The 21,011-nt window shown below is 41.8% G+C and overlaps 1 protein-coding gene across 2 annotated transcripts in view; it reads left to right on the top strand.

Annotated features, from left to right (window-relative positions):
* The first annotated feature begins 1,624 nt into the window (after nucleotides 1-1,624).
* The window catches only part of LOC144536636 (transmembrane protein 150A-like), a 40,703-nt gene continuing 21,316 nt past the window's right edge, over nucleotides 1,625-21,011 (top strand). The window contains exons 1-5 of one of the 2 annotated variants that reach the window (XM_078279872.1): nucleotides 1,625-1,869; nucleotides 3,998-4,084; nucleotides 10,350-10,397; nucleotides 16,204-16,290; nucleotides 18,095-18,162. In XM_078279872.1, the coding sequence (XP_078135998.1) occupies nucleotides 4,020-4,084; nucleotides 10,350-10,397; nucleotides 16,204-16,290; nucleotides 18,095-18,162 (268 nt within the window). In that variant the 5' untranslated portion in view covers nucleotides 1,625-1,869; nucleotides 3,998-4,019. Of the gene's footprint in view, nucleotides 1,870-3,997; nucleotides 4,085-6,751; nucleotides 6,987-10,349; nucleotides 10,398-16,203; nucleotides 16,291-18,094; nucleotides 18,163-21,011 lie in introns of those variants that run through there. The other variant, XM_078279873.1, reaches the window with a different exon arrangement.

Below are 21,011 nucleotides of genomic sequence, written 5' to 3'. Positions count from 1 at the left end.
CATAACACAAACACATATGGACCTAACATATTTCAAAAAATAAAAGAAAACGGTTGTGTGGCAGGGCACCTTTAAAGATCTGAAAACACTGACTTTTCTCACTCTGCAGAAAACCTCAACACACCACATCCCTGCCAACTCAGAAACAGGAGCTTACAAATGGGCACTTGAAGGCATCATTTCCACTTTCCTGGAAAACAGAGCTTATTTTGAGGGAGAAAAGAAAACAGGAGATTCAATATCCCCAACTACAGAAGTGAAATCTGTTTTCCAGGAACTAGACGGAGAACAAAATGATCACTTATCAGAAAAATAAAAAAAATAAAATAAAAACTCAACACAACAACATCTACAGCTGGTCGAACTAAACTGTATGGAGTCCACTCAGCACACACACGTTTATAAGCTTATAAAGTAATAGACCTTTTTCACGGCAGACATGTAGACATGTCATAGTAGGAAAAGCACAGGTGTATTCAGAACCATGAATGATGGCTGCATTCCACTTAGGAGAGGTCCTGGTATTGTGCATGATGACTCACTGAAATAGCTCACTGGGACACTTGATGGAATTGAGCCATCATTAAGGTTATCAATTTCAGCTGTGCTTTTCCTACTATGACAAGTCAAAAAATGTCTGCTGTGATAAAGGTCAATAGGAAAAGGACAAAACGTACATTTCCTAACACTAGTTGAATGAAAAGTGGCTTTAAAGCAGCTCAGACTGTCTAACTAACCTAACCCAAATAATGCTAAGCAGTTATGTGAAGGCTATATGTGTGGGGAGACCGGGGATAGCTGTAACATTTGACATGTCGGACTGTATCTCGGAGCTCTTTTAAGCCAGCGCGTTCAAAGTTATACAAACATTAATTACATGTGTCAGCTATTAAACGACGTAGCTGTTATCTCTGGACCCCAAACAGAAAACGCATGGTTTACTTTCAAACACAAAGAGGAAAATGTTACAATTGACCCCATAGTCCACATTTTAAGAAAAAAAAACATAAATTCAACAAACATTTTGCTTGGGGTAGGTTTTAACATTTTCTAACCCAGACTCTTGTTACTAAACCTAGACTACTGTCGCCATGAACTAGCTTAATTTACAGCTAACATCTAAAACATTAGCACTATCAACCTGCATGAAAGATATCCATATAGACACACAAACAAGATTTAAGTGTGTTGAGTTTAACTACAAAGCTGACAATGCTATCACAAAAAATAAGTTTAAAAAAAAGAAGAAATTACGTTCTTACCCAAAATAGTTTTTTTTCTTTCTAAAATGTGCAGTGTCTGCCACAGGGGGCTGAATCTTCACACATGTATTAAGGACTAAACGGAGCATGTTTAGAGTGAAGCAGGTGTTTACAACGTGTTCTCGATTGGAGAAAATGGACGCGTTAGTACAGCTGACTATCCCCAACTATCCCTCCGGTCTCCCCTATGTATTTTATATTATTGTTTTTTTTATATATGCACCTTCAAACCAGGCAAATTCCTAGTAGCCTAAGTGCTATTTACCTGGCAATACATCTGTCTGATTGTGCTCGTGATTGAAGGGGTAAAAGCCTCCTGAGAGTGAACTGGGAGGAGTTTAAAGTCACCGCTCTCTCTTCTCCCCTGTCAGGCTGGAGACGGAGGACAGGCTCCCTGTACGTTGGATGAATGAAGACCCTTTCTCCGAACCCCGGACCCAGGTGGGATAAACTTGCATCATATTTGTCACTTTTTGGACAATGAAATCAGTTGCAGCTGGTGCAGAGGAGCTCGGACAAGCTGCGACTTCGTGTAACTTTTCTTCGAGTTTGGAGGAGCTGAGATGAAAAGGAGAGCCTGAAGCTTTCTCCAGCGAACAAATCAGAGGTACGATCAGACATGCCAGTCCCTGTACTGGACCTCTGCATGCACACTGTAGTAGTAGTAGTAGTAGTAGTAGTAGTAGTAGTAGTAGTTTATTCGGTCATCATAAAAACAATAATTAATGGCAGTCCCTTAACTGGATCTCTGCATGCACACTGTAGCAGTAGTAGTCAGTGATGGAAGAAGTATTCAGATCCTTTAGGCTACTTAAGTAAAAGTACTAATACCACACTGTGAAAAATACCCTGTTAAAAGTAAAAGTACTCAATGCAGAAAAATCCTCACATTTTAGAAGGTGTAAAGGATCCAAACAGTGTGTGTTTAATGGTCTAATAATTTCAGATGGACTTGTAGGCCGTTATATTGTTGGCTACTATCATTTATAATAATGCATCATATTTTATAAACCATGTGTTTTGTGTGTAAACATCTTAATCTATGAAGTAACTAAAGCTGTCAGGTGAATCTAGTGGAGTAAAAAGTACAATATTTCTCTCTGAAATGTAGTAGTAGAAAGTAGAAAGTGGCATGAAACGAAAAGACTCAAGTAAAGTACAAGTATGTCAACATTTTGACTTAAGTAGAGTATTTTGAGTAAATGTACTTAGTTACATTCCACCACTGGTAATAGCAGAATTAGTAGTAGTAGTAGTAGTAGTTAATTCATGTCAGTCTCTCTACTGAATCAGAAAAGGTTTTATTGCCACAATAAGTTACACTTATGTGGAATTTGCCCTGGTAAATAAACAAACAAACATATTAAACATTAACATGAAATACACAATAAATACAGAAAAACAAATACATACATGTGTTAAAGGTTGCTCCGCACAGTAAGATATAGATCCGTCCCGAGGTAAATCGCTGCAGGTAAAAGGATAATTCAGTGAAACCACAGGAGAGTAAAGTTCTCACTCTGACTTTAAAGTCAATTTGTAGTTTCAAGTAACTTTTTTATGAATGGTGGTATGAGCTTCTTTTTTTTTTTTTTTTTAAGATTATTTTCCCAGGCGTTTTAGGCCTTTATTTCCATAGGACAGATGAAGACATGAAAGGAGAGAGAGAGGGAGAGGGGAATGACATGCAGCACAGGGCCGCAGGTCGGAGTCGAACCCGCGGCCGCTGCGTCGAGGAGTAAACCTCTGTATATGTGCGCCTGCTCCACCAACTGAGCTAACCCGGCCACGCTGTCTGGGCGTCTTGTGTGTTCAAATAAACTTTAAGGAGAGAATGAACACGTCGAAAACTGTCTTTCTTCTGTTCGGATAACCTTATTTACAAGTTTATAGGAGCATATATATGGTGTTCAAACCTGAGAAAATGAGACTATGTGACAACTTTTGATAATCATTTAAATGGTTTGAATGGTTCTCCCCATTTTCAACAGTTTTCATCATGCAAAAAAAGGACACGTTGTTTTTTGTTTTCTTTATTTCTTGTGTCCTGTGTAGAGCTGCAGAGATGAATCGATTAATCAATTAGTTGTCAACCAATAAATGAGTCGCCAGCTATTCTGATAATCAGTTTGAGTCAAAATGTCTCTGATCCCAGCTTGTTAAATGTGAATATGTTCTAGTTTCTTCTCTCCTCTGTGACAGTTAACTGAATATCTTTGAGTTGTGGACAAAACAAGACATTTGAGGACATCATCTTGGGCTTTTGGGAAACACGTTTTTGACATCTGACATTTTCTAGACCAAACAAAACAACTAACTGATTAATCAAGTAAATAAGCAGTTCTTTCAGAATCAGATAATTTTGACTCAAACTGATTCATCGATTTATCAAAATAGTTTAATAGTTGACAACTAATCGATAAATCTTTGCAGTTCTAGTATTAAATGTTGGAAAAACGTGGCCTTCAAATGTCTTATTTTGTTCAACCAACAGTCCAAAAGTCTAAGACATTCAATATATAAAACACAGAAACTCCTCACATTTGAGAAGCATGATCAAGAAAATTGTTGTTGTTAAATCAATTAATCAGGTAATCTTGTGTCCCAAAAGTACATAACAGGATGGTTAAGGTTTTTTTTTCTAACGTGAGTAAATTATAATTATGCCACCAACACAAACAGGTGATTGTGGTTTTAATGGCTGCAGGTGTTTGAGTGTTTGTTGTTCTCTGCAGTGGAGATCTCCAGCTGGTCATCATGTCCCTGTGGATGATCCTTCCTGTCAGCCTGCCCGTCTTCACCATCACCGGGATATGGCTCGTGTAAGTACCTCCAGAGTTTGTGTGAACTTAGTCTCGCATTGCCAGACCTTCCTCCACAGTGCCGTGTAGGAGGGTCTGGCTAGTCCACACAGCATTTTGGGATGGGAGAAAAACGTGCTCTGGTTTATTGGCATTTCTTTAAACCAAACATAATCGTCTTGGGCAATGCTAAGCGCCGGACGGAGCCACGGTGCCGCTGCAAAATAGCCTTGGGAAGGAACTTGTTTTGCTGGAACATGTGTACATTCAAAGGTTGTTTGTCGTGCAACAGAAAACTCAGATTGGACAGATAGTGTAGAGCCCAAGCTTTTAGCCCCTGTGTGGCTGTTCCACGGGTAGAGTAATTGACGCACTTTTTACCTTTTTTTTTATCAATGAAAGTCCAAGTCATATTTGCAGTTTAAACCTTTGGTTCCATTTATTTCCATGATATCTTAGTTGGGTTTCCAGGCAAATCACTGCTTTCATGTATGCCTGTGTAGTGTAGTGTTGGTGTGTATGTGCTTCTGGGTTGCACCTGAGGAACCAAAGATTGCTTCCTATTTATACCAAAGGCACTAATTGACTCTTACGTTCTGGTCTGGAATTACCCTGCAGAGATCTGAGGAGCAGTTAACCATAGTCCTCACAAATCCACCAGAGTTTAGAACGCCAACACAAAGAAAAGAGGAAGGGGACGGAGATCAGGCCAAAAATCAGCTTGGATTTTTTTCAGTGGCACCTGAACAATGCCCTAAATGAGTCGTCGTTGATGTAGACTAGTGGGAAAGACATCAACATTTGCTTCTTCCGTGTGTTTTTTTTAAAAAACATTTTAAGATTATTTTTTTGGGCATTATTTGACAGGACAGCTGAAGACATGAAAGGGGAGAGAGAGGGGGAATGACATGCAGCAAAGGGCCGCAGGTCGGAATCGAACCGCGCACCGCTGAGTCAAGGACTAAACCCCTATATACAGTGGGTACGGAAAGTATTCAGACCCCTTTACATTTTTCACTCCGTTTCATTGCAGCCATTTGCTAAAATCAAAAAAAGTTCATTTTATTTCTCAATGTACACTCAGCACCCCATCTTGACAGAAAAAAACAAATGTAGAAATTTTTGCAAATTTATTAAAAAAGGAAAAACTGAAATATCACATGGTCATAAATATTCAGACCCTTTGCTAAGTATTAGTAGAAGCACCCTTTTGAGCTAGTACAGCCACGAGTCTTCTTGGGAATGATGCAACAAGTTTTTCACACCTGGATTTGGGGATCCTCTGCCATTCTCTGGCTGGGCCAGTCAAGAATGGTCACAGAGTTGTTCCGAAGCCACTCCTTTGTTATTTTAGCCGTGTGCTTAGGGTCATTGTCTTGTTGGAAGGTGAACCGTCGGCCCAGTCTGAGGTCCTGAGCACTCTGGATGAGGTTTTCTTCCAGGATATCTCTGTACTTGGCCACATTCATCTTTCCTTCAGTTGCAACCAGTCGTCCTGTCCCTGCAGCTGAAAAACATCCCCATAGCATGATGCTGCCACCACCATGTTTCACTGTTGGGATTGTATTGGGCAGGTGATGAGCAGTGCCTGGTTTTCTCCACATATACCGCTTAGAATTAACGCCAAAAAGTTCAATCTTGGTCTCATCAGACCACAGAATCTTATTTCTCATAATCTGGGAGTCCTTCATGGGTTTTTTGGCAAACTCTATGCAGGCTTTCATGTCTTGCACTGAGGAGAGGCTTCCGTCGGGCCACTCTGCCATAAAGCCGTGGAGGGCTGCAGTGATAGTTGACTTTGTGGAACTTTCTCCCATCTCCCTACTGCATCTCTGGAGCTCAGCCACAGTGATCATTGGGTTCTTCTTTACCTCTCTCACCAAGGCTCTTCTCCCACGATTGCTCAGTTTGGCTGGACGGCCAGGTCTAGGAAGAGTTCTGGTCGTCCCAAACTTCTTCCATTTAAGGATTATGGAGGCCACTGTGCTCTTAGGAACCTTGAGTGCTGCAGGAATTCTTTTGTAACCTTGGCCAGATCTGTGCCTTGCCACAATTCTGTCTCTGAGCTCCTTGGGCAGTTCCTTCGACCTCATGATTCTCATTTGCTCTGACATGAACTGTGAGCTGTAAGGTCTTATATAGACAGGTGTGTGTCTTTCCTAATCAAGTGCAATCAGTTTAATTAAACACAGCAGGACTCCAATGAAGGAGTAGAACCATCTCAAGGAGGATCAGAAGAAATGGACAGCATGTGAGTTAAATATGAGTGTCACAGCAAAGGGTCTGAATACTTATGACCATGTGATATTTCAGTTTTTAATACATTTGCAAACATTTCTACATTTCTGTTTTTTTCTGTTAAGATGGGGTGCTGAGTGTACATTAATGAGAAATAAAATGAACTTTTTTGATTTTAGCAAATGGCTGCAATGAAACAAAGAGTGAAAAATGTAAAGGGGTCTGAATACTTTCCGTACCCACTGTATGTGCGCCCGCTCTACCAACTGAGCTATCTGGGCGCACTCTTCCGTGTGTTTTCATATACCAAGTCATTTCTTGTTGCGACACGTCTTGACTGTTTATCTATAGACAAACAGTCTGATGTGTTGCAACTCCAGCTGTCTTTACATCAACCAGACTGTTGTTGTCACCGCCGTGGTCGTGAGGACCTCAACTGGCTGTACAAAGTTCATGAATGTAAAACCATTTCCGTTTTTGGGAGGAGAGAGCACCGGGTTGCTGTTTAGTCTAAGACTGTGCCGGAGAAGAGTCAGCCTTGACATTTCTCTGTGCTCGTCTGGTCTGCGTGTCCCTGCATCTGGATCTGTTTTGCTCCCAGCTGCCACATCTGTCCCATCACATGACAACCGGACATGATAAGAGCGGCTTGTCATGGTGGAAATGAACGAGTTCAGCTGCTCCTGTGAGTGTGTTCAGCGTGCAGGGTTATTCCTGCATAGAGGAATTTTTGGCACCCACTAATCTCAGTTTTACCGCCCAGAGTCGGTCTGTACCGGACTCTTGATGATTTTAACGGTATAGTATTTAAATATTAATATAATTTTTTTTTAAAGCCGTTTTGTTACTTTGGGCTTCATTTACTCAAGCATAATAGACATTTTTGATTATGCAATTGTCAGGAAAAACAGGCAAATGCATAGATTTCTGTCAAATAAGGTAGCACCGTAAACTGATCAGGCTTGCTTGCCCCCGAAAAGGCCGATTTTTGAGTCAGGAAAAACCCTGAGCATTTTGGTTTTCCTGTTTATCCAACACCGAGTACGTTAAGTAAGATTTAAAGTCACAATCTCAAAGATCTCCATATCGTTCTCTTTGGCAACACCAATGGAACCCCAGAGTTTTCAAACTAAAACGGGGTCAGCAGCGTTTTCAAATGTCTCAGGCTACATCTACACTACTATGTTTTTGTTTAAAAATGAATATCTTTGCTACGTTTACGCCTCGTGTCCACACTACTCCGTCATCGTTTCCAAATGTCTCCATTTGTGTCCGTCCAGACTACAAAACAACCCCGGAGTTTTCAAACCAAAACGAAGGGAAGCAGTGTTTCCAAATGTCTCCATTTAAGGGGCTTGTGGGTTGGTTTTGTAGTCTGGACGGGCACAAACGGAGACATTTGGAAACGATGACGCACGTCAGTCAGTCTTATCGGTTAGGTAGCTTACAGACCTTTCAGTAACGGTTCCACCTCGTCCTCGCTCCAACATAATAAATGCCTGCTCTTACTGTTCACCATTGCCGCTCTTTCTCCAAAGTATTTTCTGTATTTTCAACTTATACATCCATGATTTACATTCGCAGAGTAACGCCTGACAATCTGCTTCCTGTTTACATCTGCACGCACATGCCCAGTGTGTGTGTGAATGATCATGTGATATGCGTTGTCAGACGTGTTAATAGTTCAGCTACTGGAGCTAAAACTCTAGAGTAAAAAATAAAAACCTAGTAGTAGCCTCAGTTGTAGCAGCTCAGAAACACCAGAGTAGTATGGACGTGAGGCGTATTCGTAGCAAAAGGTGTGCGTTTTAAAAAATATATGTGTGGATATAGCCTTAGGTGAAAAGATTGATAGCACTCCTATGTTTGCATGTTAAATATGTAGCTTAGCATAAAGACTGGAAGCAGTCAAACACACTAGGACACTTCTACTGCAGATGTTGAGAATGCATGTTAAGGTTATTCCTGGGCTGTGTGACTGTGTCTTTGTCTCTCTCTTTGTCTTCCTTTCTCTCCTCGGTGTGAGCGGATTGACACAACAGTCTTCCTTTTGTGAGAAACTTTTCACACCTTCCCAAAGTGGGCACGAAAGGTTTTCACACCGCGTCTCCAAAGCTTTTCCCCCGTCAGAGACGAGTCTGTAATTCCCACCCCCCCGCCTTCGTTTTCTTTTCCGGACACGTTGACACCTGTCTGCTCGTGCCTCTGAGTGCTCAGTTTGTACGAACCACAAACCGAACGGAAGCATGACCGAGCTTGTGAAGTTTTCATAGGAAAGAATGGACAGATATGGCTGTAAAAACAATAAGAGTTCTATGTTTTAGATTTTAACCGCAGCCAAGTCAGTTCTTTAAATCCAAAAAGCTGTTATCTCCTCTACCAAAGTCCATCGCTGTTGTTCAAGTAAAGGTGAATCAATTCTCCTGACTGGACCTTGTTATCAGCGATCAACAGAGGCACTCACGAGTCTAATTTTAGGTTTTGTTTCCATGTAACATGTGTCATCATCCCCTTGTTTTGTTTCTTGTGAATCTTATCCATGGCACAATGTGTCTTTTGAGTGTTATCTTTTATCCTGATATATTTAAAGCCTCAGATTACATGTTGTTGACATGTGGCTACAGTTAAAAGATCAATCAAAGAAACAAGAGAGTCTGCAGCCATGCACATGGCCCTGAGCTGTGCACTTAAGTTGAACAAGATGCTCAAAACTGCAACACATACGATCCTGCATTAACCCATCAAATTGTCACTTTTAGGAAAGGTTAAGTGACATTTCATGGAAATCCATCCAATAGTTGTTGAGATATTTCAGATGCTGGCTGCTAGCAAGTTTGAAGCTCTGAATGTCTGCCGCTCCGTGTCTCGTTGAGGTCTACAATGTGCGTAGTTTACTACTACTTTTTCTGTGTGTGTGTGTGTGTGTGTGTGTGTGTGTGTGTGCTACACCCTTGCATATAGGCATTGTTACATCTAAAGTGCAACACATGCAATGTATATGGGACTTCTAGCCATAGGCTAATTTGCAGTCCTTGTCCCTGGTTAGGCGTTCAGAAATGACACATGGTAAAACACCATTAAATAGACATACAAACAGTCACAGATGCATAAAAACTAACAGTAAAGCAAACATGAACCAGCAGCCACATCAGTACATGCATGAAGACAAACGATACAGCAGGAGAAGGCAGCAAGCTAGATGGTTAAAAGCCGACAATTAAAGCAAAGAGTCACATAAAATATAGAAAAACCAACACAGACAGACAGACTTATGTAACTAAGGCATTGTGCATGATACATGATCTCAGGTTTGCAGCCAGGCTGTGTGTTTGTGGAGTTATTGTGTGGTTGAACATTTAAGGGATTTAAGAAGCAGCGTCATAGTGCAGGTTAAAATACAGCCAGCAGCTTCTGCGTACACGCATTGAGGAACACAAGCCTCAGTCTGTGAAAGCAACAGTATGGTAATATGTGTGACACGTTTTGTTAGCACAGTGTGGCTTATTTATTGTTTGTTAAACGGTAATAAAGTGCCGACAGCCATGTTTTAAGAGTGGAGCTGTCGTATCAAAGATCACTATCGCGTTCCACTTCCAGGATTGCTCCGGTGCTGCAGGACATTCCGCCGGATGCATGTATTTTCCGTTTCCTTCGCTTTCTTTGTGTTGGAATTTTAAATTCGGTGGATTTGTGAGGACTATGGTTAACTGCTCCTCAGATCTCTGCAGGGTAAATCCAGACAGCTAGCTAGACTATCTGTCCAATCTGAGTTTTCTCTCGCACGACTATTTTGCAGCGGCTCTGTGCGGAGTTTAGCACCGCCCATGACGATTATGATTGGTTCAAAGAAATGCCACTAAACCAGAGACTTTTCCTCCCATCCCCGAATGCTATGTGGAGTAGCCAGACCCTCCTTCAGTGCGCTTTGGAGGAGGGTCTGGCAAATTGAGACTATATCAAAGATTGTGTCCGTATCTCCAAGTTATTTATTTCTTCCTGTTCAGTTTCCTTGACCAGTGATTTTTTTTCTCTCCTTTTAACTTTACAGATATGCGATGGCCCTGTACAACCAGCATGTCTGCCCTGTGAACAACTGGTACAACACACACACACACACACACACACTGCTTTATGATGTTATTGTCACGCACAAATGTGTACTGTGAGTTTTTCAAGAATTTCGTCTCAGTCGTAACTGGACTTTCACACAGTGAACCAAAGCCAAGACTCAAAATGTGCCTGAAGGCAATCAATCAACCATCTGATGCTGGGTTGTTGTTACTTTTAGAACGATGTGGGGAAACACTCCGGCTTGTTTGTATGTAATTTAAACCAATAGCAACCATCCTGGTTGGCGCTAACCCCAGATAGCGGCGAATAGCATGAGGGGATCGCCAGATGGAAAAAGAAAAGTCTTCAGCCTTGAGAAGAAACCAAAAGTATATCAGTATACGATTCCTTAAAGGACAATTCCGGCGCAAAACGAACCTAGGGGTTATTAACAGATGCGTACCCACTCTGTCGCTCACTGGGACATGTTTTCATGCTAATCGAATAAGTTTGGAGCTTGAAAGACGCTAGCGCGGACCGCTGATTAGCTTACAACGCTAGTATTCGGGGCACAGGGAATGTAAAATCAAATTGCTATTTATACCACTAAAAAGGCTCAAAATATCACCACACTTCAACGGTAGCATAATGAGGGTCCCGAAATGTTAACCGAAGCATTGAGAACTTTGTAAGTGTACAGACAGTTTATTGAAAAGAGAGATTATGAAAACACTCGCGTTCATGTTTACATGTGGCCGCCGTCTTGGAAACCAGTCATGACTTACAGCTGGCGATGGAAACTAAAATCAAAAGCAATTTGCTCAATATATCTGAAATAATCACACTCTGCATAACTTGTCTAGTGTACTTACTCAGTGGATAACTGTCCATCTGGTCCCTCCGGTCTGGGTCGCCGAAAAAGTTTCAAGTACAGCCCTGTTTATCAGAAAGGGGAAATCGTCAGACTGTACAAAACACTGCGTCTCTTGGGCATCGCGACGCAACAGGTCCCACTCCTTGCAACACGGACACAATGTCACAATGTCCGCAGGTACACCACCAGTTTCCTGAAGTACGAGGCTGTGTTGCGGCATTGACTACCGGTAGCTCTCTCTCGTAGCCCTTTCACTGAGCTCCCGCAGCTCTTCGTTCAATAAACTGTCTGTACACTTACAAAGTTCTCAATGCTTCGGTTAACATGTGGGGACCCTCATTATGCTACCGTTGAAGTGTGGTGATATTTTGAGCCTTTTTAGTGGTATAAATAGCGATTTGTTTTTACGTTCCCTGTGCCCCGAAATACTAGCGTTGTAAGCTAATCAGCGGTCCGCGCTAGCGTCTTTCAAGCTCCAAACTCATTTGATTAGCATGAAAACATGTCCCAGAGAGCGACAGAGTGGGTACACATCTGTTAATAACCCCTAGGTTCGTTTTGCGCCGGAATTGTCCTTTAACTCTCATATTGACAAGGCTTTCAACTAGCCTATTTACTAACACCGCTAATAGAATTCCTGAAATTCAGTTCTGGCTTTTAATTTTGGTGTGCCATCCTGAGATTTTCAGTGGCCCCATCTAGCTACCTACCATTTGTATGAACTCAAAAGGTGATAATGTGTCAGTGTTGTGTTCACGACTTGTTTCTGCTGTCCCCAAGTGGCCCAAAAAAAAAGTGCTAATGTAGTTTTAAAGTTGCGTTGGTTTTTAGTGGCGTGTCCTAAAAGTTAGCATCTTAGACCAAGACTTTGCAAACACCAGAGACAGGGAGGTTAGAGATGTTTTAATCCTTAGATTACATCCACATTAAGTCAGCTAAAGTTGAAACCGCCATTGATGTGAACACATGGCGTCCACACTAGGATTTCAGGTCACTTGAACAATAGTGAAACAGCTAAATATCTCTAGTCAGCAAATAACATAAATGTTTATCACAGCTGATATTTGGTAAAGAGTCTCTGCTGGTTTTAAACCCTATTATCAGAATCAGAATCAGCTTTATTGGCCAGGTTTGCGTAAACAAACAAGGTATTTGACTCTGGTTAACCTTTGCTCTCAAAGTACAACACTCAACTTAAAGTGCCCATATTATGATTTGGGGTGGGATTTGGGGTGTTATTTTGTGTCTCTGGTGCTTCCACACGCATACCAACTTGGGGGGAAAAAAAACCATCCATGCTGTTTTGAGTGAGATACGGGTTTCTGAATGTATCTTGCCTTCAGTCTCCTGGTGAGCTGTTCAAAATCTGCAGGGCTTTTTACGTCACTAGCCGATACGAGGTGGCTAACCGTAGCATGCTAGCGGTAGCATGCCAGCTCGTTCTGAATGGCAAAACACTGCTACAACACACACTAGTTCACCATAATCTACAAAAGAACTACTTACATGTCCCTATTCTGCAGGTATTCCACGCAAAGTTTGGAAGTGTGCCCTCGTTTATAAAATGTCTCCTGGCTAATCCTGCCTTGTACTAACTGAAGTTGTAGAAACAAACAGCTAGCTAGATGATGTGATCTTACCTAGCTACTGCGCATGTGCGACTGCCAACAAAGATGTTACAGCAGTGAGAGGTCTCACTCTGTAGCTAAAACAGAGACCTGAACTCAGGGTGAAAAGAGGAGCTGCAGCAATGTGCAGTACAACAAAAATATGGTGTTTTTTGAAAATTAAACCATGTAAACCTATTCTGGTTCAACCTCTAAATACAAGTGTGAACCTGAAAATTAGCATAATATGGCCATTTTAACATATAAAGAATAAAAACTATAAATATAAAAAATACTTAAGTATGCAGTATAACGATATAATAGAATTTACAAAATTACAGGAAATATACAATAACAGTTGAAGAGAGGGAAGGAATATCAGTATAGTCTTGAGATTTAAGATTTAAATATAAATATAGTGCAAGGCAGTTCAGTGCAATGGTAATATATTAATAACAATATTGTAATTGTAAGATTGAAATATACATGAGGTAGATGAGCAGAACAGTGTTGATTGACTTTGTTCAGTGTGAGGGTGGGGGCTATTTCTGAGCGTTCAACAGAGTGACTGTTTGGGGAAAAAAACTGTCTTTGTGTCAGCTGGTTTTGGCGAACAGTAACCGTATCGCCTGTGATTTACATCCTTGTTTTCCAAAAGTTAGTTTCCTCCTTGTCTACACTAAAACAGGAAGCCAGCGTTTTATATTCACATGAGCTGCAGAACAGCTCAGCTCCTGGGGCTGAAACACAGCAGCTCAGTGTGGACGAGGTCCAAAACAGAGAGGAAAAATGCTTTTTCCAAAGAAGTGTGGAGGTTTTTATTCAGTTAATGTGCCACAAAACGCAGGCACTGATTGTGAGTAATTACTTGCAGACGCCCACTGTGAAAACTGTGGAAGGAAAAACTTTCTCAGCTGGCAAGTTTATGCAGCATTGATTCAGGGAGGAAAAAAAAAAAAAGAAGTCATTCATGATGGACACACTTTTGTGCCAAGAATCTTTTTCTCAACCTGGTTCAACGAGGCCTCACCCCCTACTTCCTATCAAGTCTATCCATTCAAACATACGATGGGGGAGTGGACATTAAGAAAAATCAAGTGCTGCAGGAGCGAATGTTGACATATGTATAGACAGTGTGTGTGTGGGTGAAGGAAGGGAGTTTAGGTAAACTGACGTTTCAGAGTGCAAACAGATTCCAAACTCGTGTCAGGGCTGCAGCTCCATTTCAATCAGGAGAGACTTCATTTAAGAGTGACACAGACCAACAGACTTATGTAACTAAGGCATTGTGTGTGATAAATGATCTCCGTGTGTTTGTGGAGTTATTGTGTGGTTGAACATTTAAGGGATTTAAGAAGCAGCGTCATAGTGCAGGTTAAAATACAGCCAGCAGCTTCTGCGTACACGCATTGAGGAACACAAGCCTCAGTCTGTGAAAGCAACAGTATGGTAATATGTGTGACACGTTTTGTTAGCACAGTGTGGCTTATTTATTGTTTGTTAAATGGTAATAAAGTGCTGACAGCCTTTTTTTTTTTTTTATTGAGAAAGGCATAAGATGAACTTCACAGTTTTAGCCCTTTCTTTTCTTCTCTTCAGCCCCCCTATCCCTTAACACACACACACACACACACACATATACAATGTATGTATAATCACAATCGTCTTGGGCGGCGCTAAGCGTCGCACGGAGCAACAGCGCTGCAAAATAGTCTCAGGAAGGAACTTGTTTTGGTGGAACATGTGTACGTCCAAAAGTTGTTTTAGTCGTGCAACAGAAAACTCAGATTGGACAGATAGTCTAGCTAGCTGTCTGGATTTACCCTGCAGAGATCTGAGGAGCAGTTAACCATAGTCCTCATAAATCCACCGGAGTTTAAAATGTCAACACAAAGGAAGCCCAAGGCAACAGCCATCCGGCCTAAATGAGTGAAATCCGGGTGGAATTTCCGACGGCAACGGAGCAGTCCCAGAAGTGGAACATCGTGGATGTAGACTAATTATTGAGTGAGATATCTGAGTACTTCTTCTACCTCTGATTGTCTCCTGTAAGGACAAAGGAGTGCATTCAAGACAAACCTGTCACAAACTAGAAGGGCACTCGGAGAGCGCAGACCTCCGCCAAGGCCAGACGCCTTATCTCTCGATGTCAACGAAAGCAAAAAAAACAATTTGCGTATTTGCCCCCTGTGATTCGGTTCTGCTTCAAACGTTAAAAGGCTCTTCCTCGGCCCATGCTACACCCTTCCACCAAGTTTCATGAAAATCAGGGCCGTAGTTTTTCTGTGATCCTGCTGACAAACACACAAACCGAGTTGTTGGAGGTTATGAATAAAAGCACACTTGCAAATGTGCGATCCCACTCTTTGCTAAAAACAGACAATAGTTAGATAATAGTTTATTGTGATGTCTTTTTTAATGGTGCCGTTGATTTACATACCCTCCATTAATTTAAAAAGTCTTCACAAATAACGCTGCTCTCAGGTTTTAGTTCTGCAGAAATGTATTCCTGTGGGAGGATGAAGAGGAGATCTAACTGTTTTGTATTCAAAACATCACACGCAGCTCAGCCTTTAACTGTTATAAAAAGAGACCCTTAACCTCAAAATATTTTGGGTTAATTTTATACAGTTGTTACGCAGATCATGAGTCATAATTCTCAGAATGTGCTGGTTGATGCTCAAACATTAACAGCGCTTCATTATGCTCCATTGAGCTGGTGACAATACAATCAAAAGACTTGAACTTTTGACCTTTTTAACTTTTAAGATGCTTGGCCCAAAATGAGTTTTTGGACACGTTTTTTTGAATTTACAACTGATGTCCGTTAAACCTTAAAGGTGCAGTAGGTAAGACTTATAAAACCAACTTTCTGTCATATTTGCTGAAACTGACCCTATGTTCCAGTAGAACTACATGAAGCAGGTCATTAAAAAAAGAAAATCCAGCTCCTCTAACACCAGTTAGAGGAGTCTTTTGTCTCTTTTTTTGACACCTTTGGTGCGTTTTTCAACGCTTCCTTTTACTACCATGTATAAACACCACTAACACCAACTTATTGCCAGTTTTTCAATTAATTTGTTTAGAGTTAGAATTCTTTTTTTTTTTCTAATGCTAAAAATGGAATAAAACAACCAAAGTTCAATGTAGTTCAAGTAGTCATCTGATCTTTTGTTGTACTTGCAAAGCGCGTTGTATGGAATCAACCGTTTTATTTTTGGGCAATCAAAATTAGGTATAGTTAAAAACATTTCTGGGAAATTTAGAAAACGAGTCAAATTTGAGGGTTAATTGTTTCACTTTTCCATCTCTGTGTCCGTCAGTATCTTTAGACTGAGAGTGTTTGCATGTTCATGCGTGTGTGTTTACAGGATTTATAATGACTCGTGTGAGGAGCTGCTTCCACTACAGAGGGGTCCAGTTCTGTGCTGCACCCTGGACAACATCCCACTCATCAGGTCAGTGATCAGACCTCTGCCGCTACTTCACCGAAACTCCTCTTGTCTAAAACTGCAGCTGTCTGGTTCCTGTAAGTGATCATCAATGAAGCGAGCAACGGCACATTGTTGACATTGAGTGGTGTGGTTTCTTGAAGCCACAGTGGTAAACCATTGATGAAACTGGCCGAGAACTCTCTTTTAGACACAAACAATAATATCAACAGAAAACCTATTGTACGCGTCATGTGGCCGCGGGGATCTAATGTGAAAAAGCAGCTTGCCTTGCTGTGGTCTGTGGTTTCCATCCATAGTTTTGATTTATTTATTCATTTTAACAATAAATAATTGCTTCATTTCTGCTCTTTAAAAAAAAAAAAAAAAAAATCTTTTCATATGTCGGTGCACATTGTGTTTGACTTGGCACGCAGCTCAGCCTCTCATTAGTCAGTAAAAAAAACAGAATGCATACTTGTAATGGACTAGTATGATTCATGGACACAATGTGACATATATATAAAACATTTAAGAGGTTGCAACAGAGCAGTCTATAAATATGTTGAATATTGTGCAACCTCTGGTCACTTCTCAAGCCAAGTGTAAATTAGTCTCTCAATGCCAGACCTTCCTTCACAGCGCTGTGGAGGAAGGTCCGGCTACTCCACACAGCAGGGGCGATTCTAGGATCAGACCTTTAGGGGGGCTCGGCCCCTGATGAGATGTGACACGGTGCCTTGCAAACGTTTCACAACTTTAAAGTAAACTTTCCATTCAGAATCTTATTGGCGTCCATTTCGGCGTCTCGCGCTCGCCATCCACTCAAAACGTAACGTTAGCCTACTACTCTTTGGCCGGCTCGTAAGCCCAAACAAGTGTGTGCAGCGTGCCCGTTTTGTTTCCGGTCTAGCTAGATCCGGTGTGGTGTTGTAGTTTTGTTAAAAAAAACGACAAAGTTGTTAATAACGCGTTTAACTGACAGCACTACTTTAAACCAATCACAATCGTCATTGGCGGTGCCAAGCGCCGGATGGAGCCACGGTGCCGTTGCAAAATGTAAGATTAACGCGGAAGTTAAACATGCGAGAGAGAAACGCACATCTTGTGACAAGACGAAGAAGAATACGGTGACGTTTGTACAGTCATGTCAAAAGAAATGGTACCAGAAGCTCATTGAGTGCGTCTCTAACGGAGCTGTGATTGGATGCATTGCTGTGATATTGGGCGAGCAGCTGCAGTTTGTTGTGAGATGAGCCCACACTTGCCCGACCGAGGCGCTCTGTCAGAGGAGGGGAGGCCGACCTCTTCACCTCGAGAAGAGCTTTTGTTGTGTGCAGTGGATCTTTCAAAACTATTTGAAGTGTCGCCACACTGAGTCGCAAAATTTAAACTAGAAATGCTTCTTTTTTTTTCTTTTTTTTTTCTCCCTCCGTGCGTGCATACCACGACACCCAGAACGATGAACAAGGGGTTCGTGTTGCTGTGGATGCATGGCTTAAATACTTGTATGGTGCTTTTGGTCTATAGATAAAGATCACAGTGTCATTCTTTCCTCAACCTCCCAGCAAGTATTTTATTTTTTTTTCACTGTTAAACCACGTTCAAAGAAAACGCAGGCGTGTTTTTAATGCCACAGAGTAAGTAAGAACACAAATACGGTCACGCTGCTTTTTTTTATGACTACTTTTAAGGAAGTGCAGTAATAAAACGCGGAGGTCACAGAACCGATTTGAACTCTGCAGGAACTCGATTGAACTTGCACTTTAGCCCACTGAACCTGCAGGCCAGCACACACTAACTAATCCTCTCCTCTCTGTTTTCTTTTCAGTAAATGTGGAACTCTGCCACCTGAAAGCTGCTTTTTCAGTCTCATCTGCAGCACTGGATCCTTTATGGGTACGTATCAACACAACTATGTGTACAGAGAACGTAGCTCTCTTATTATTTTTATTTTTTTTATTACCCTCACACACATTTACCCAACATGCTGCTCTTGGTTGAATGAGGCTCTGTGCACTCAAAACTTGCGGCTTGTTTTCTCAGCTGTAACGGCTCCAGCCAAGTCTCTGTTCCCCAGAATCCACTGCCAGGTCCCGCCTCACCCCCTCTACCCCCTCTCTCAAGGAAAATGTGACTCTATATGCCAATAATGTTGCATTTTTATGACCTACGCACATTTACCCTCTAACCACGAGGGCAACTACTGCTCTGCTGTGTGCCAAAACTACTTTAAACTAACCTATTCTGGTTGATGTGCAGGCTGGTGCATGTACAGTAGATTTTCTCTTTCTGAGAATTTACACTCCAGGAGTTTACCATATAAAAATGTTTCACTTGGAGGCTGACGATGTACAAGCTCGACATTGCACAGAGCAATTATTTCCAACGGAGAGAGCGGCTTATCTTGGGAACTGCCCCGATTTTCTGTCAGGTTTTGCAGCCGAAGTTTGATGCTTGAACAGAACTAGTTTTGTAAAGCATGATTTATGCTTCTGCGTGTAATCTACGCCGTGGCTACGTACGTAGGTACGTGGATCCACCGACCCTACGCCGTAGCCTGACGTGCACCTCTTGAAAAATGTAACTACACTTCGCGGCGACGCACGTCGCTCGACCGTGGCTTGGTAGCGTTGCATTTCCCCCGACTCATTTCCTGGTTCTCCTTCTCCATAAACAACATGAAATCAAGGAGAGAGTTAACTTTTCCTGCTCCAGATTTCCCACCATGGTCAGAAAGAACAGGGGAGACACTTTGTTTCTCTCACTAGGACTCTAGAGCCACTACTCGCTCCGAAGCTAATCACCGTCACTCTCTCACTCGCTCTACCACACACACACACACACACACACACACACACACACACACACACACACACGTCAGCCCTGCTATTCTCTTGAAGACATGGACGCACACACCAACGCACGCAAGTATAAACTTCAGGCCACTACTACTACTACAGCGAAAGCTCTGCGTGGAGTCTCCGCAGAACCATAAATCACGCTTAAGACGTGTTGTTTGACCACATTGGAAATTAAAAGTGTTTAAAGCTATAGTGCGTAGTTTCTGTCTCCCCCATGAGGAATTCTAAGTAATGACAACAAAACTGTCGGCTGTCCACATGATACAAGCTTCTGGCCGTTCATTAATATCAAATGTGGCGTGAAAAGCCGGCCGCCACAGGGAAGGAGGAGACGCAATGTCATTTAGGTATGCAGATAATGGGAAACATTTGCAGACAGTCTCTTCTGGAAAATATTCATAGTGTTGCCCTCATGATGGATTATGAGATAATGAACCCCTGGGCACAGACATGTAAGAGGTCCCCCACAGGAACAAGATACCCACACCCAAAGAGCCTATTTTGCGTCCCTTTGTAGTCGATTTGCATCTATTTTTAGTCATTTTCCATCTATTTTTGGTAATTTTATGGTTGTTTTGCATCTCTTTGTAGTCTGCTTGCATCTCTGTGATTGTTTAGCTTAGTTATTTTGTAGTTTTTAGTGTCGGTTTTGATCGTTTTGTGTCTATCTTCAGTTCTATTCGTCTCTTCGTGGCCATTTTGCATCTCTGTAGTCATTGTGTGTCTCTCTGTAGTCATTTTGGGACGTTTGTACGTTTTTGTGTATGTTTGTGGTCATTTAAAGATTTGTGTTTGTTTTTTTCAGCAACATTTTATGAGTCAGGACTGCTGACCCCATGGGTCCTTGGGCCTGTGCCCCGTAGGTCCATTCAGTGATCCAGCCGTGGTTGCACTCCATCGTTCACCGGAAACGTGACAGAAATAGAGAAGTTCAAACCCTGGCTTACAGTATATACCAGACCATCCAACAACACTTCTGAACACACACACACACACACACACACACACACACACACACACAGTGTGAAGGAGCCTTTACTGGAAAGTTTTGCACTCCTACAATTTGTCTCAGATTTTGCAGGACCAAATAATTTTGTAGCTCTTGCATTATAGAAGAAAAGGGTTGATGTTGAAGTGATTATTAGATAATTGTTTTGTTTGTTTTAACAGCGCTGTGGTGTCTTTTTGATGTAGTGTTTCAGCGGAAACTGGGTTTGGTGGATGAATAAAGTGCGAAGTGCTGCTGATCACGTAGGCTTATCTCTGCACAACACCCTGCTGTCTGTAAACTTCCATCAATACAACACAAGGGCAGCTAAACGCTGCACAATACTACAAACAGCAAACTGAGGACAAATACTACAGTTAGACATAACACAAGTTCTTTGTTAACATGTTTTCATTTAGAGAAGTGAGGACAGCAGGAGAGAGAAAATAATGGATACTCTTAAACTCCTAGAGGTTCAGACACATGTTTTCAAATATCGGTTATGATCGCGAACAGCTTCTTATAAATAAGGTTCTTCCTCGTGCATGTGTAACGGGGGCTCACTTCTCTTCTTTTGTATACAGCTAATAACGTTCCCTGTTATTGCCGCTGATGGTAGTCTCTGCACTGTGTTGTGTGATGATTGAAGTCTAAAGGCTGTTTTATGCTTCTGCGTCAACTCCACGCCGTAGCTACGCCGTCGCTCCTACGGCCTCGTGACCCTTTTGGAGTTCTGCGTCGGGGTTGCTTTGCATCGCGGTGCATTTCACCGCCATAACGCTGGGGGGTGATAAGTCTGAGGTTATTTGTGAGGTGTCTGCCAGCCAGTTTATGTTATGTTAGCAAGCAAACTTTAGCACAACTGCCCACAAAGTACTGCTTGCTAGCGAAGTGCT

The sequence above is a fragment of the Sander vitreus genome, chromosome 21 (assembly GCF_031162955.1).
Source record: "Sander vitreus isolate 19-12246 chromosome 21, sanVit1, whole genome shotgun sequence".
Classification (NCBI taxonomy): Eukaryota; Metazoa; Chordata; class Actinopteri; order Perciformes; family Percidae; genus Sander; species Sander vitreus.
The sequence above is the reverse complement of the archived record's forward strand: the minus strand, read 5'-3'. Positions and strand labels throughout refer to the sequence as shown.